A 17,344-nucleotide genomic window follows, 5' to 3' on the forward strand; every position below is an offset into this window, starting at 1 on the left:
TGTTTCTAGTGATAATAATGCCATTAGATTCAAGATAATTATGGAGAAGAATAGGTCTGGTTTTCAGGTTGAGATTTTAGGTTGGAGAAAGGCCAGTTTTGATGGTATCAGAAAGGAGCTGGCAAATGTGGATTGGGACAGAAACAACAGGAATTCTGCAGATGCTGGAAATTCAAGCAACATACATCAAAGCTGCTGGTGAATGCAGCAGGCCAAGCAGCATCTATAGGAAGAGGTGCAGTCGACGTTTCAGGCCGAGACCCTTCGTCAGGACTAACTGAAGGAAGAGTGAGTAAGGGATTTGAAAGCTGGACGGGGAGGGGGAAATCCAAAATGATAGGAGAAGACAGGAGGGGGAGGGATAGAGCCGAGAGCTGGACAGGTGATAGGCAAAAGGGGATACGAGAGGATCATGGGACAGGAGGTCCGGGAAGAAAGACAAGGGGGGGGGGTGACCCAGAGGATGGGCAAGAGGTATATTCAGAGGGACAGAGGGAGAAAAAGGAGAGTGAGAGAAAGAATGTGTGCATAAAAATGAGTAACAGATGGGGTACGAGGGGGAGGTGGGGCCTTAGTGAGACCCGACGCAGACTGGGAGATCGCTTTGCTGAACATCTACGCTCTGTCCGCCAGAGAAAGCAGGTTCTCCCAGTGGCCACACATTTTAATTCCACATCCCATTCCCATTCTGACATGTCTATCCACGGCCTCCTCTACTGTAAAGATCAAGCCACACTCAGGTTGGAGGAACAACACCTTATATTCCGTCTGAGTAGCCTCCAACCTGATGGCATGAACATCGACTTCTCTAACTTCCGCTAAGGCCCCACCTCCCCCTCGTACCCCATCTGTTACTCATTTTTATGCACACATTCTTTCTCTCACTCTCCTTTTTCTCCCTCTGTCCCTCTGAATATACTTCTTGCCCATCCTCTGGGTCACCCACCCCCCCTGTCTTTCTTCCCGGACCTCCTGTCCCATGATCCTCTCGTATTCCCTTTTGCCAATCACCTGTCCAGCTCTTGGCTCTATCCCTCCTCCTCCTGTCTTCTCCTATCATTTTGCATCTCCCCCTCCCCCTCCAGCTTTCAAATCCCTTACTCACTCTTCCTTCAGTTAGTCCTGACGAAGGGTCTCGGCCTGAAACGTCGACTGGACCTCTTCCTATAGATACTGCTTGGCCTGCTGCGTTCACCAGCAACTTTGATGTATGTTGCGTGGATTGGGACAGGATGTTTTCTGGCAAAGGTGCACTTGGTAAGTGGGAAGCCTTCAACAGTGGTATTTTGAGAGCACAGGATTTGTATGTTCCTGATGGAATAAAATGCAAAGGAAATAGTATTAGAGAACCTTGGTTTTTCAAGAGATATTAAGACCCTGTTTAAGGAAAAAGAAGGAGATAGAGGCAGGAAGGTGCAAATAAGGTACACGAGGACTACAAGAAATGCAAAAAAACTCTTAAGGGAATTAGTAGGGCTAAAAGATGACATGAGTTTGCTTCAGTAGACAAGGTGAGGGAGAATCCCAAAGGGCTTCTACAGATACAGTATATTAAGAGCAAGAAGATAGCAAGGATCAAAATTGGTTCTCTGGAAGATCAGAGTGGTTATCTAGTCAAAGAGCTGAAAGATATGGGAGAGATCTTAAATGGATTGTTTTTGCATCTCTATATACATAGTAGGTAGACACAGAGTCTATAGAAGTGAGGCAAAGCAGCAGTGAGATCATGTACCATATGCAGATTACAGAGGAGAGGGTGCTTACTGCCTTGGGGAAAATTAGGGTAGATAAATCCCTAGGACCTGACAAGGTGTTGCCTTGGACTTTGCGGGAAGCTGGTGCAGAAACTGCAGAGGCCCTAGCAGAGATACCTAAAATGTTTTTAGGCATGGGTGAAGTGCCGGAGGATTGGAGGATAGATTATGTTGTTCCGTTGTTTAAGAAAGGCTCTAAGAATAAGTAGTTTTAGGCTGGGAAATCTGACATCAGTCATGGGTAATTTATTGAACGGTATTCTGATGGACCAGATATATTAGTACTTGGATCGACAGGGGCTGATTAGGGATAGTCAGCATGGCTTTGTGCATGGTAGGTCATCTCTAACCAATCTTATTGCGTTTTCAAGAAATTTATCAGGAAAGTTGATAAAGGAAAGGCTGTGTATGTTATCTACTTTGGACAAGGTCCCACATGGGAAGTTGGACAAGAAGTTCATTTGTTTGGCATTCAAGATGATGTAGTAAATTGGAAGGCAGAGAGTGGTAGTAGAGGATTGCCTCTCTGACTGGAAGCCTGTGACCAGTGGAGTGCTGCAGGCATCGGTGCTGGGTCCATTGTTGTTTGTTATCTATATCAATGATCTGGATGATAATGTGGTTAACTGGATCAGCAAATTTGTAGATGACACCAGGATTGGGGGTGTAGTGTACAGCAAGGAAGACTATCAAAGCTCGCAGCAAGATCTGGTTCAAGTGGAAAAAATGGGCAGATAGAATTTAATGCGAAGTGTGAGGTGTTGCACTTGGGAGGACAAATCAGGGTAGCTCTTACACAGTGAGCGGTAGAGCAAGAGGAGGTGGCAGAACATTGGGATCTGGGAATATGGATGGATAATTCCTTAAAAGTGGTGTCACAGGTAGATAGAATCATAAAGAGAAATTTTGATGCACCTGACTTCATAAATGAAAATGTTGAGTAGGAGTTGGAATATTATGTTGAAGTTGGATAAGATGTTGGTGAGGTCTAAATTGGAGTATTATGTGCAGTTTTGGTCACCTACCTACAGAAAAGATGCAAATATGGTTAAAAGAGTACAGAGAAAATGAAGACCAGAGTTATAGAGAAAGGTTGAATCGTTTCGGGCTTTATTCCCAGGAGCATGGGAGAATGAGGGAAGATTTCATAGAGGTATACAAAATTATGAGGGGTATAGATAGGGTAAATGCAAGCAGGCCCTGTCCATTGAAGCTGCGTGAGATTAGAACTAGAGGTATGGATTAAGGGTGAAAGATGAAATATTAAAAGGGAGCATGAGGGGGAATTTCACTCAGAAGATGGTGAGAGTGTGGAATGAGCTGCCAGCAGAAGTGGTGGATGCAGGTTAGATTTCAACACTTGAGAGAAACCAGGATGATCTGACTATATGGTGGACAGGTTCTAGGTGCTGATTGGATTTTCCTGCTTCTGTTTCCTATGGCGTTGGCAGGATATGTGCCTGGAATGGGTTTAATTACAGAGATGGTGCTTTGGGTGGTGTGGAGTGCAGCACTGGGCATGCTGTGAGTTGATGAATGTGTTCTGCTGGGGACAGTAAGGGTGGTTTGGGGACTGTCAGCTTTCTCTCCAAATTGCCCCACTCTCTGTCCCCACTCTGTTCTTTTGGACAGGTGTGCTCGGTTGCTACTGAGTGTCTGTCAAATTCCACCTATTTCGCTGCTCAGCCTTATGGATACCTGTCTCAGGCTTTCTGTAATGAAGAATATTGATTGTCAGAGGAGGCTCTCGAGCTTATCCACCATTCAGTTAGATCATAGCTGATTAGCACCTGAAGAAATCTATCATCTCAGCTTTAAACTTTCCTACTGAACCTCTTTAGAGGGAGATTCAGGTTTCACTTAATGTCTGACCATACAGAGAAGAAGCTGGGACCTTGTCTGTGGTCTCCGCCCACCCAAAGAAGGAATAGACAAGAGGACAATCCAGAGCAGGGCAGGTCTGAAAATCCAGTAAGACTTGGCCTCTTCTTCTTCCTAGACAACCCCAGTGCTGTCAGCCCATTCATATATACAACCGAAATCCAAATAACATCATGGGACCTTCTGAATGAGTGGTGTTTTGGGATGGGCAGCCTTTACTCATTCATACAAAGGCTATAAAGGAGTTTGGTTCAGGTTTCAGGTACAATAAGACATGGGTACATAGCGAATGTCAAATCACCTGCCTTGCATTCTTGCAGAAGAGAGAATATGGCCCTGCATCACAGCAGCTTGAAGGTGCAGTGTAATTGCATTCTTGCAGTGCTAAAATGCCACCTGCATACAATCTCTCAACATGAGAAGGCACTGCCAGCTGCATTCTTCAGCCACCTCCACCTGTACTTGTGTTCTTTTGGTCCTTTGTAATCAAAGAAAGAGAACTCTTACATTTGTCCTGAACTACCTTAACAAAGGTGAAAAGCAAATAGTTGTTAATAACCCGACCTACCTGTTGTGTGATAGATGGAATGCTCGAGATTTACATGGAATGGCGAGGCGTGTATCAGACAGGCTGGTTATCTTATCAAAGAACACCCAATAATGCCAAGTTAACCCTGTTAATCCAATAACAAACCCTCTTTGGGTTTACCATGCTCATGATATAGCATGGGCAATAATGATGCCGGACAGCTGATGACAATTCAAAATATATTTTTTTATTATCATTGAAATTTATTTTTTTGCGAAAGCAGAAACTCCAGCTCTCCCATGACTTGGTCAGTAAGCATGATGACCAACGTAGTACTGAGACAAACAGACCAATGAGTTCCATATGGCGTAAGTAGGAACAAAGGGTTGTAGTGACATGCTTGCATATTCCAGCTAGCAGATTTTGAAGGAAACCAGCATCACTGGAGTGGCATTAGTTATAAAGGATGACACAAGGACAGTGGTGAGGAGAATTGCAGCACATGGAATCAGTATGGGTGGAAATAAGAGAAAATATAGTATAAAAACCCACTAAGGGGTCCTTATATGCCCTCTGACAAGTGGAAAGAAAATTAATCAATAAAGGAAATCTTCTAACAAGAGAAATATAATAAACATTGAGGGAAGTCAAATAAGCAAAATAAAAATTTGAGGATGATCTGTAAAGTCCACCTAAACAATGTGCAGTGATACTGACTAGGGAAGCTATGGTGTTGGACCTTTCACTGTGTAAAGAGACTGTACTACAATTAATCGCAGTATGCAGGTCTCATGGAAATTAACGTGAGTTCACTCAGTTTTGTAGATATGAAGGGGTGCATTTATGACGGTGGATTGGGAAATGAGAATAAAAGATTTGTCAGTTGACAAACAATGGTAAACACCTAAAGAAATATTTCAAAACTCTCAATCAATACACATTCTATTAAATACAAGAGATCCATCAAGAGCTGAGATTAAAAGACGTTGTCAAAAGGGAGGTAACTTAAGAATTAGTAAAGTTTAGAAAGCAGTAAAAATGACTGAAAGAAAAGTGAGAGGACTTATAAACATAGATACAAGTCTATAGGGAATATATCAAATATAGAAATGACCAGACATTAAACATTTGTTCTAATCACAGCAAAAACACTCAGTAATTGGGACAGGAACAGAGGGAACAGCTGAGGATTTTAATGTGATTAATAATCCAGACTTAGCTTACCTGGAGCTTACAGACCAGTGGGACCTGCAGGTTATTTGCAGTCTGTAGTTGAGCTTAGTGCCATGGAGGTGAGCTGGAGGTCAGATGCCAGGGCACCATGCAGTTGGGTGATTGGTACTACTGCTATGACAGAGATCAGCACAAGTCCCTCAGTTAGTCAAAGATTTTGACTTGGAGAGTCTGCACTGAGTTTGCTGATAGTATGTTGTAACTTTTAGTCAGGCATACAAGGTGATTATACGTGGGTTACACAAGAGAGTGAAAAGGCAGGAGACTATGTATATGGTGGGAAAATGAGAGGTTAGATTAGTGAAAAATAATACAAAAAAACAACGATATCGAAGTAAAACATCTCAGATACTGGGAATTCAAAGTTTAAAAAACTGCAGGAAATGTTCAGTGGGGCAAAAGGCATCTCAGGAGAGAGGCAGAGTCAACACTACAGGTTAATGACCCTTCGTGAGAATTGGAAGAAATTCATACTGATTTTGCAGAGAAAGGGAGGAGGCGTGGAGAGGACAAAAGAAGAGGTCTGTGTTATGGGCGGAGACTGGGAGAGAATGAGTAACACAAGTGTTGGCTGCTGGTGGCTGAGAGATGGTGGGGAAGGTGTTGCTGTGACAAATGAGACCAGAATGCTGCAGGTGAGAAGCATGAGAGCAGCTGACTATATTTTATGAACGTCAAGTTCAGGAGAGCGTAAGGAGCCATGCCAAAAGCTTACATCGACATTGCACCTTTTACTTCTTCTCACCAGCTTATTACTTCCCCCGTGTCCCCTCCTCCCTCTCGTCCTCCTGTCGTCCACTCTCTCTCCTATCAGATTCTTTCTTCTCCAGCCCTTGACTTTTCCTACCCACCTGTCACCTTCCAGCTAGCCTCTTTCCCCTCTCCCCCCCCACCTTCTAATTCGGGCAACTCGCCCCTTCCCTCTCAGTCCTGATGAAGGGTCTCTGCCCAAAACGTTGACTGCTTACTTATTTCCCTAGAGGCTGCCTGGCCTGCAGAGTTCCTCCAGCATTTTGTGTCTGTTGCTTTGGATTTCCAGTATCTGCAGATCTTCTCGTGTTTAGGAGATTAAAGTGTCTGGCATTAGTGAGCAATATCTCAGCATAAAGGTTAGGTCTATCAGGAATGCAACACACCAAATTCTCTGCATTTAAAGGTGTGGAAGTATTTGTAGTTCTCCAAATCAGAGGGTACAGATGCTCAGCTGTGGAGAATAGACACATTGAGACCAACAGAGTTTTAGAATTAGAGGAACGGGATGAACTGCCATCATCTTACTTAGTGCTGGTACATGAAGGACTGCAAGGTCTACTTTAGGAAATCTCAGAGGCATGGCTAGTGGAGCTGCTGCCTGAAAGATCCATGACTGACCTGGCGTGCTTTCTATGTGGAGTTTTCACGTTTATCCTGTGACTGCATGGATTTCGCCTGGGTGCCCCAGTTTCCTTTCACATCTCAAATGGGTGTGGTTTGGTGTGTCAACTGGTTGCTGTACTGCTGCTGTTTTGGTGAGTGGCAGAACCTGCCGGCAGTTCATGGGGACATGGGGAAAGTAAAGTGGTGTCAGTTTAGTGTAAATGGATGGATGATGGTCAATCTGGACAGTGGGCTGAAGGTCTTGCTTCTGTGCTTATGGCCATATATCACTGGACACTGTAAGTGGAAGGCAGAATCAGTCAGAGACTGTGATGGGGACAAATGGGAAGGAGAGAGCCCGAGAGAGTGAGGTCATTAAGCACCAATGCTTACATAAGGGAGTTGCCTTCAGTGATGAGAACGGGAACTCCCAAGTGAGTGGAAAGTAAGAGGATGCGGTCAATGCCAAAGTGTGGAATCACGTGTGAACCAAGTCTGAGAGAGATGCTGTCAGCAATTTTAGAAGCAGGAGTGAGGGAGGTGCTGAGGGAGCATGAGGGTGAAACCATCTGCACCAAGTATGAAAGTGAGTGTGAGAGATGTCCTCAGCCAGTGAAGACACAAAGACAAGTGGCAGATACAACCTCTCGATTATCAAGGTACCCAGCCTCGTATGAACACACCTCCAGTTATGTGGCATGCAAACAGTTAAATACAACTTCATTAAGTCAAACAATGAACAGGCACGTCCTTTCAAACACATTACACTGCTTTCTTCAGAAACCACTTAAAAAGAAACCACCTGAGAACAAGCTGAGAGTGGAGTCTATTTCTGGGGAATCGTGCCTTTAATTATCGGCTCCCTGTTGACATATGTGGCCCAGTAAACCAAGTTGAAGATTACAAAGAGAACAGGGAAGATGATCCGGGACATTTTGTCAACCTTGCTGACACTGTTGTAAGACTTCTTGCTCTCAAGTAGCTTCTCCTCGACCTTGCCCAGCTTGGCGTGAGCCCCTGCACTCTTTGCTATGGTGGCTAGCCCAGGATCCTTGGTGATGTTCAGAGTGTAGGTTGTCCCCACAATATTGTATGTGTTGTTGGTTTTCTTCGCTAGAGTTACCGGCTCTCTTTTCTGAAATGCAGAACGTGTTTAAAAGTCAAGCTGATGCTGAAATATTGAAATCTAGAGGGAGTTAGATCACATGTGGAAAAACAAGACTGGAATGACAGATGATGAACTGAGCCATGCCTGTATTCCATTGATCTGCTAACCATCTGCTTGTTCCAAAGATCTGGTAACTGAGAGATGAAAGGTTGATACTAATCCAGCTAATGACTTGACATCTTCTCTCTCGTATCCTGTCAGATGCTCATTGGGAAGTGGATAGTCTCAAGAAGTAAACAGGAGGGAGCAGGAAGGGCAGGATATAGAAGCAGAACTCAGGTTGGGACAGAGTGGAGCCATTGTTTAAGATGAGGATCACTGTAGGATCAGATAAATCAAGTGGAAGATTTAATTACAGATTCAAAAAGCTACAGAACAACAGAAAGCCATTTGGCCTTGTGTCCTTGCCAACTAGAGCAGGTGTTAGTCAATAACTTTGTCTGTCATGCTTCTTCAGGTAACCCAGGTATAGGGAATTGGCTGCTGCCATCTCCTCAGACAGTGATTTCCTAATAACCCACCCTGACCCTCAAATCCCCAGGTATTAAGGCATTAAGAGGAATAGGTTGGCCCTGTACAGCTTGTTGTGATTTTATGCACCTCAATTAAACTGCCCCTCAGTTTCTTCACACAACAAAGTTATTCCCTGTATTGAAATTTTTAATTAAACCTGGCTCTTTTTGGGGGACCTTCAGCACCCCACTGCCTCTTGTGAAGAGCTACCCCTCGATATTGCTCAGTGCTGCACTTCTCTCTCTCTTTCCCCGGAGGTTGCTGTCTATCCATGCACCCTGGCCGAGTCCGTAGCTCACCAGGTGGTAAAACGCGCATCGTGTGGTAAAGAAGGCAGCCAGCATGCTTGCATTTATCATTGGTGCATTGAGATGGAAGCTGGGAAACCATGCTGCAGCTGTATAAACCTTGAGATGAGTGTTGTGTTATTGTGTCCTGCTCAGGTTGGTGCATTGCAGGAAGGACGCGGAAGAGGTTCACCAGGATGTACCCTAAGGTGCAGAGCATTAACTATAAGGAGAGGTTGGACGACTTGGGTCATTTTATTTGGAGATTCAGAAACTGAGAGGTGACCTGATAGAAGTATGTACATTATGAGAAGCACAGAGTCTTTTACAGTCAAATGCTTTGAAGTAAGAGTGGGAAAGCTCAAAAGAAGCGCACTGCTGGGGAGATGGTGTGGCACTTAGAGACACATGAACAGACAGGGAAGGGAGGGATAGAGACCATGTACTGGTGAATTTTAATCAGCATCATGGTTGATACAGACATGGTTCCTTGTGCTGTACTCTTAGATATTACCCTTCAGCTTTCAGTATTCGTGAGAGTAAATGTGACTCCCTACACTCTACCCTCATGATTTATCCCTCCCAGTATAAATGAGTCTGCTTGATGTGACCTGCCAGAGTTCGGCTGTGACCAGCCGCTCACAGGTCAGCCGCGGCCAGCTCAGTTCGCGTTGCCGAGCAGCTGCCACCAGCTCACTGGTGAAGATCAGCAGAGAGAGGTCTCACTGGGTGTCACGCTAACACCGCTCCTATCACAGGCTCCAGCCACACCCCATCCTCCAGGAGTTCACTGAATGAGAAGTGTGCAAGCACTGACCCCGTCTCAAGGAGCAGGGCAGTCTGAGACAACATTCGTCACACAGTCCGCTTTCCCTACCATCCCTGGCACTTCACTACAGCTGACCACTGATTGCCTTCATCCAAACATAAGGCAGGGCCAGTAATGTGATTGTTAACAGCAAGCCACATCTTCAGGTTGGGAGGGCTGAGATTCAAGCCCAGGACATCATTGCCTGAGGTCTGAAGACAACCCAGGCAACAATTGCAATTGACACACCCACCCCTGGGTGAGTGATGGGGTGAGTTCACCCACTCCTGGGTGAGTGATGGGGTTCACCCGCTCCTGGGTGAGTGATGGGGTTCACCCGCTCCTGGGTGAGTGATGGGGTTCACCCGCTCCTGGGTGAGTGATGGGGTTCACCCACTCCTGGGTGAGTGATGGGGTGAGTTCACCCACCCCTGGGTGAGTGATGGGGTGAGTTCACCCACTCCTGGGTGAGTGATGGGGTGAGTTCACTCACTCCTCGGTGAGTGATGGGGTGAGTTCACCCACTCCTGAGTGAGTGATGGGGTGAGTTCACCCACCCCTGGGTGAGTGATGGGGTGAGTTCACTCACTCCTGGGTGAGTGATGGGGTGAGTTCACTCACTCCTGGGTGAGTGATGGGGTGAGTGATGGGGTGAGTTCACCCACCCCTGGGTGAGTGATGGGGTGAGTTCACTCACTCCTGGGTGAGTGATGGGGTGAGTTCACTCACTCCTGAGTGAGTGATGGGGTGAGTTCACTCACCCCTGAGTGAGTGATAGGGTGAGTTCACCCACTCCTGGGTGAGTGATGGGGTGAGTTCACCCACCCCTGGGTGAGTGATGGGGTGAGTTCACCCACCCCTGGGTGAGTGATGGGGTGAGTTCACCCACTCCTGGGTGAGTGATGGGGTGAGTTCACCCACCCCTGGGTGAGTGATGGGGTGAGTTCACTCACTCCTGGGTGAGTGATGGGGTGAGTTCACCCACCCCTGGGTGAGTGATGGGGTGAGTTCACCCACCCCTGGGTGAGTGATGGGGTGAGTTCACCCACTCCTGGGTGAGTGATGGGGTGAGTTCACCCACTCCTGGGTGAGTGATGGGGTGAGTTTACTCACTCCTGGGTGAGTGATGGGGTGAGTTTACTCACTCCTGGGTGAGTGATGGGGTGAGTTCACCCACTCCTGGGTGAGTGATGGGGTGAGTTTACTCACCCCTGGGTGAGTGATGGGGTGAGTTCACCCACTCCTGGGTGAGTGATGGGGTGAGTTCACTCACTCCTGGGTGAGTGATGGGGTGAGTTTACTCACTCCTGGGTGAGTGATGGGGTGAGTTTACTCACCCCTGGGTGAGTGATGGGGTGAGTTCACTCACTCCTGGGTGAGTGATGGGGTGAGTTCACCCACTCCTGGGTGAGTGATGGGGTGAGTGATGGGGTGAGTTCACCCACCCCTGGGTGAGTGATGGGGTGAGTTCACCCACCCCTGGGTGATTGATGGGGTGGGTTCACCCACTCCTGGGTGAGTGATGGGGTGAGTGATGGGGTGAGTGATGGGGTGAGTTCACCCACCCCTGGGTGAGTGATGGGGTGAGTTCACCCACTCCTGGGTGAGTGATGGGGTGAGTTCACCCACCCCTGGGTGAGTGATGGGGTGAGTTTACTCACCCCTGGGTGAGTGATGGGGTGAGTTCACCAACTCCTGGGTGAGTGATGGGGTGAGTTCACCAACTCCTGGGTGAGGGATGCAATTGACTCACCAACCCTAGACCAAGGGATGCACTGGATTCTCCAATTCCCGGACAGAGGGTGTGATGGACTCACCTTCAGCTCCTGTGCTTCCATGGCTTTCCTTCCATCCCAAGGCCAGCTCCTCTTGGTGAAGTAGTTCACAGTAGCAAACTCGATCAGTGCTGAGAACACAAACGCGTAGCACACAGCAATGAACCAGTCCATGGCGGTCGCGTAGGCAACCTTCGGTAAGGAGTTTCTGGCACTGATGCTCAGTGTGGTCATTGTCAGTACTGTGGTGACCCCTGGGAAGTTAAAAGAAACACTATCAAATTGTCATCAGCCATCGGAAACTCATGGCTCACGTTACACACAGCAACCATGCTGACCTGTCACATACAAATGGTTCTGGAACACCATTCTTCAGCACCTTGAGACTCAGAGGAGGAACAGCAGAAGCTTTAGGAAAGTCCATTACCCGTCAGCGATTGCTTGTCCTCCTCCTGAAAGGCTTTGCAGTTGAATTGAATTGACTTTACTTCTTACATCCTTCACACAGTAAAAATCTTTACTTTACGTGTCCGTCTAAATTTGCAATGTGCAATTTATGGTAATTTGCAATAAATAGTATGTACAACAGGAGGGTCAATATAGCTTGGAAATACAATTGCACCGGCGTTAGTTAATCAACCTGATGGCCTGGTGGGAGAAGCTGCCCCGGAGCCTGCTGGTCCGGGACAGTGGTCTCTTGTGAAGCATCCAGTTTGAGAAGGGCTGCTTTTGTGTTAAAGTGAGGCCTTTGGTGAGGAGGACAAGTAGCAACAAAGAAAGGGCTAGGTAAGGTGCTTCCTTTCTCTAAACTCTATTTGTTTATTCAAAAGGGCAGTAGAATGGTAAGATCCTGATATGGGCTGATATCAGGAGCCATCTGTGGCCCTGAGGATTGTCTTTGTGGAAAGAGGCGGCTTGTGTCAGAAAACATGGATCAGTTGGTGACTCTCTAAGAAGCATTCAGTAGGCATAATTGTAATAGGCAGGAGTTTTATGGGTTGATCACACCAAAGGGTAAGTCAGTGACTGACAGGAAGGTGAGACAGGAATTGTGGCTCTACTTCCCTCAAACAAGAAGATTATTTCAGACACTGGCCGGTGTTGAAATGGCCTCTCAGGAGAAAATATCAGCAGCAGCCAGGTCTGTGGCACCATAACTGGCTTTGTTGTACAGCAATGGAGCAGGCAAAGGCTAGGCAAGCAATAGTGACAGGGAACTCTGTCAGGGGCACAGGCAGTCACTCTCGTGGTTGCAAGCAAAAATCTGATGGTGTGTTGGTGTAAGGATCAAGTATGTTTCTGAATGAGCACAGGGGAGAGTGTGAAAGGGGAGAGTGATCTGTATTGGTACCAACATCAGATGTGGTCCTTCAGAAAGAATTGAAGTGATTATGTGGAAAGTTAAAAAGCAGGGATTTGAAGGTGGTAATTTCAGGATTACTGCCCGTGCCATGTCCTAAGTGAGGCAAGATGTAGGAAGATAGTTCAGTTAAATGTGTGGCTAAAGTGTTGGTGTAGGAAGAAGGATTTCAGGAACACGGATCATTGGCTTCTCTCCCAGGGAAGGTGGGACTTGTACAAAAAGGACGCAGACCAATAATCTGGCTATGAGGTTTGCTAGTGAAGGGCTGGGACTCAGAGGAACAAGATGACACAAAAATTGGTGGAGTTGGGGATAGCGTAGAAGATGACCAAAAGATACAATGGAATATAGATCAGTTGCCGATATGGTGGAGAAATGGCTGATGAAGCTTCAACCAGTCAAGAGTGAGGTGTTACATTTTGACAGGTTAAATAGAAGGTATAAAGAAAAAAGGTGATTAGATAGAGGTGTATAAGACGTTAAAAGATGTAGATTAAGTGGACAGCGAGAGCCTTTTCCCCTAGGGCAGAAATGGCTAAGATGAGAGAGAGGAATTTTAATGTGATTGGAGGAAAGTATCGGGGCTATATCAGAAGTAGATTTTTAGCACAGAGAGTGGAGCGTGCTGCTGGGGTAGTGGTAGAGGTAGGCACATTAGTGACAGTTAAAGAACCCTTCAACAAGCACATGGATGAAAGAAAATTGGAGGACTATGTGGAAGGGAAGCATTAGATTGACCTTGGAGTAGGTTAAAAGGTTGGCAAAACATTGTGGGCTGGCAGGATCTTGAGGAGCATTGATATACAGAGGGATTTGGGGTTCAAGTCCATACTCCTTGAAATACAGTATATGTGGAGGTAAAGAAAGTATAGAAGATGCAATGCCATATACACTAAGTCTAAAAGGCCACAAGTCATTTTGCTGATCTTTGGTTGGGCTTATTTGGAGTATTGTGTGCATTTCTGTTGCCTCATTTACAGGAATGAGGCTTTGGAGTGGGTGCAGAAGGGGCTTGCCAGGAGGCTGCCTGGATTAGAGGATATTAGTTAGAAGGAGAGTTTGGATACACTTGGAGGGTTTTCTCTAGAGTGGTGGAAGCTGAGAGGAGATCGGCAGAAGTTACGAGAGGCACGGACAGGGTAGGTAGATAATGCAATGCTAGAAATATCAAACACAAGAAGGTATAAATCTAAGCAAGGGGCAAAGTTGAAATGAGATGCGTGGGGTATTTTTTTCCATACAAAGGTTAGTAAAAGCTCAACGTGCACTGCCAGGGGTGGTGGAAGAAGCAGAGACAATGATGGCCTTTAATCAGGCACACAAATATTCAAAGATTGGAATATGTAGACAAATAGGTTTGATTTAACTTGGTAGCATGGTCGGCACTGATAATATGGGCCAAAGAGCCCGGTTCTAGTGACGACTGGGACAGAATACTCTGATGCACGTTGCTAACACAGAACATTATAATCTCACAGAAAGTGGAGACCCCATTACTCATACCTCTGCACTAAACACTCGGTTAAAAATAACTCATCTCAAATGGCTTGCTTACACACAAATCCCCATTAACAGTGGGTGTAACGGTCTCAACGGGAGAGATGGAAGAGGCTGCCCGCTCACCAAAGACAGTGCGTGCAGGGACCGACTCCCTGTTCAGCCAGAAGGAGACCTGCGAGAGTATCACAGTCATGATGCAGGGCAGGTAGGTCTGAATCACAAAGTAACCAATCTTCCTTTTTAGGTGGAAGTGTGTGGTCATGACGATGTATTCACCTGGAGAGACGTGGATGGCAAATAATTAGGTACAACATCATCTCTGAAACAGCCTTACACAGGGGAAGCTCAGTTACCTCCAAGGGACATATTTACCACAAGTAAGGGGTGACAACAAGTGAGGGACGATCACCATCTTCTAATGGTACACTGCGACGTTCGGGAACAGGTCACTGCCTGTAGTAGACATGCTGTCAAGCCCACACATGACAATTACCTTCAATGCACATGCACCCACTCACATGTATATGCACCCACACACACACACACACAATTACACAAGCACATATATGTATACACTAATATACACACATACACACACAGAGGATTCCTGTGATAGATACATTGCAAGTCACCCATAAACATCATCACACTCACAGGACTCCAGTGTATATTACTGTATTAAAATCATGGAGAATCATCATAGACCTGACCACCATCATGGAATATTCCTGTAACTGTTGGCATCCTGCAAAGAAGATTTCAGAGCCCCTGAAGGTTCTCCAACATGTCTCACAATTAATTGAGTCTTTTGAGAAACAGCTTAAACAGCTTATTGTTCTATCTTTTCTTTTCAAGGTGGCTGGGGTCCTGTCAGAGTCTGCGATCTACAGCAGCAGCTCAAACTCCGGTCCTCCATGAGCTGTGGGTTCTCGTTCTCGGACTCGCCGTGGAGCTTAATGTTTTAGTATCTCCAGGTGCAGCCTGGAAGATGTGCGCCTTTAGATGTGCCCATGGATGACCTGGTTTCTCACCGACATTGACAAATATCGAGACAGCAGGCAGTGTACACTGCTGCTGAAAGAAGGCCCCTGTACTTGAGCAATCCGGCTTGGTGTATCTACTGCAATTGGACATTTTAGCTGCTCTTGGTTTTGCTTGTCTGTTTTGTTTGAGCTGAACTCTACTTTCACATCTTTCTGTAGTCTTTTCTTGTTTGTACCCTTCTTTTTGTATAGATTCTAGCTTTACCTCAGCATCATTTTCATGCCTGAGTTCTGCCTGTTGCTGACAAACATTCTCACTCTGCCTGACCATGATAATAGCCTTCTCTAGTGTGAGATTTGCCTGCAACCAAAGTCTCTCTGTCAATTTGGTGTCTAGTAGCCCTGTCACTAATGAACTCATCTCTCAGATTTCCATATGCACAGTTGTCTGACAGGACATACAACATTGTGATGAAGTCAATTACACTTTCATCCGGCTCCTGTTTTCTGGAGTTCAACTTTACTCTCTCAAACGTCACATTTTGCTTTCCTGTGAAACATTCTTTGAATTTGTCCTGCACTATTTTGTACTCCTTTTTTCTGAGCACCCACGATGTCACCCATTCAGTATATCAGTGTGCTTACTTGATGCTCTTCTGGAGCCTGAGTGAGATTGCTTGAAAATCTAAATCTCTCCAAGTGTTTCAGCCATCTCTCAAAGTCCTCTGTTTAGAGATATCAAATGTCTCGGGGGTTGGGGGGGGGGGAAGGGATGGTTTTGTGAGATCAGTAGATGTGGGTACTGCAAGTACTTTCTCCATTTTCCTGTTTGTTATTTTTATTTATTATTTTATTTATTTGGACCACAAAAGTTTTATTTTCTCTCCATGAGAGTATGACTGACTTCTCTGACTTCTCTGCTGTGTCTGTGTCTCTCCGCACTTCCTCAAGCTCGTGGTCCAAGATTATTACAATGCATGCACTTTTGGGTGTAGTTTGAAGGTGTTGCCTAGCAACCCTGACCCTTCCTCAGTTTATGACTCATGGTGCATACCATTAGCAATCTAGCATAGGCAGTTTAGGCTGATAAGTCTCTGGGTATTTTTCATAGATGCGTGAAAACAAGAACAGTCTTATCGTAAATTCTTTCTTGCTGGGAACCTCACTTAGTCTGCAGCACAAGAGCATTGACAATCAATCACTTCTGACACCATGTCGTGTTTGTTATTGAGGAATACCAGTAGAACAGAGAACATAGAACAGTACAGCACAGGAACAGGCCCTTCAGCCCATAATGTGGTGCTGAACCAGCTAAAAAACAAATGAAAAATACCCGGTCACTACCTACACCATGTCTCTATTCCTCTATCTTCCTTTCATCCATGTGCCTATCCAAACATCTCTTAAAAGACTCTGATGTATTTGACTCTACCATCATACAGGCCATGCATTCCAGGCATCCACAACTCTCTGAGTAAAACACTTAAATCCTCATATCCCCTTTGAACTGACCCCCTTTCACCTTCAATACATGCCCTCTGGTATTAGACATTTCAACCCTGGGAAACATATACTCCCTGTCTACTCTATCTATGCCTGTCATTATCTTATAAACCTTTATCAGATCTCCCCTAAGTGTCTGCCGCTCCAGAGAAAACAACCCAAGTTTATTCAGCCTCTCGTGATAGCACATGTCCCCAAAACCAGGCAGCATACTGGTGAAACTCTTCGGCACCCTCTCCAAAGACCTCCTATAGTGGGGTGACCAGAACTGTGTGCAATACTCCAGATGTCGTCTGACGAGAGTGTTATAAAGTTGTAACATAACCTCTTGACTTTTGAACCCAGTGCCTCGACTTTTAAAAGCAGGCATTCCATAAGTTTTCTTAACCACCTTATCAACCTGTGTAGCCACTTTCAAGGAGATATGAACTTGGATCCTAAGATCTCTCTGCTCAGCAACACTTTTAAGGATCTTGCCCGTAACAGTGTACTGTCTCCTTGCCTTTACTCTACCAAGGTGCAACACCTCACATTTATCTGGATTAAACTCCACCTGCCATTTATCTTCCTATATCTGCAACTGATACATAAGACACTGTATTCTTTGCCAATCTTCTACACTATCCACAACTTAATAATTATCTACATCTATATTTTTTAATCCAGGTCATTTATATACATCACAAACAGC

At 45.7% G+C, this 17,344-nt stretch overlaps 1 protein-coding gene across 2 annotated transcripts in view; it reads right to left on the reverse strand.

The window, feature by feature from the left end:
- Positions 1 to 1,182: 1,182 nt before the first annotated feature.
- The window catches only part of LOC134352930 (gamma-aminobutyric acid receptor subunit alpha-3-like), a 351,194-nt gene continuing 335,032 nt past the window's right edge, over positions 1,183 to 17,344 (reverse strand). For both annotated transcript variants that reach the window (XM_063060567.1, XM_063060565.1), the window contains exons 8-10: positions 14,291 to 14,443; positions 11,347 to 11,558; positions 1,183 to 7,888 (exon numbers count right to left, since the gene is read on the reverse strand). In XM_063060567.1, the coding sequence (XP_062916637.1) occupies positions 7,580 to 7,888; positions 11,347 to 11,558; positions 14,291 to 14,443 (674 nt within the window). In that variant the 3' untranslated portion in view covers positions 1,183 to 7,579. The remainder of the gene's footprint in view (positions 7,889 to 11,346; positions 11,559 to 14,290; positions 14,444 to 17,344) is intronic.

Source organism: Mobula hypostoma, chromosome 10 (genome assembly GCF_963921235.1).
Source record: "Mobula hypostoma chromosome 10, sMobHyp1.1, whole genome shotgun sequence".
Classification (NCBI taxonomy): domain Eukaryota; kingdom Metazoa; phylum Chordata; class Chondrichthyes; order Myliobatiformes; family Myliobatidae; genus Mobula; species Mobula hypostoma.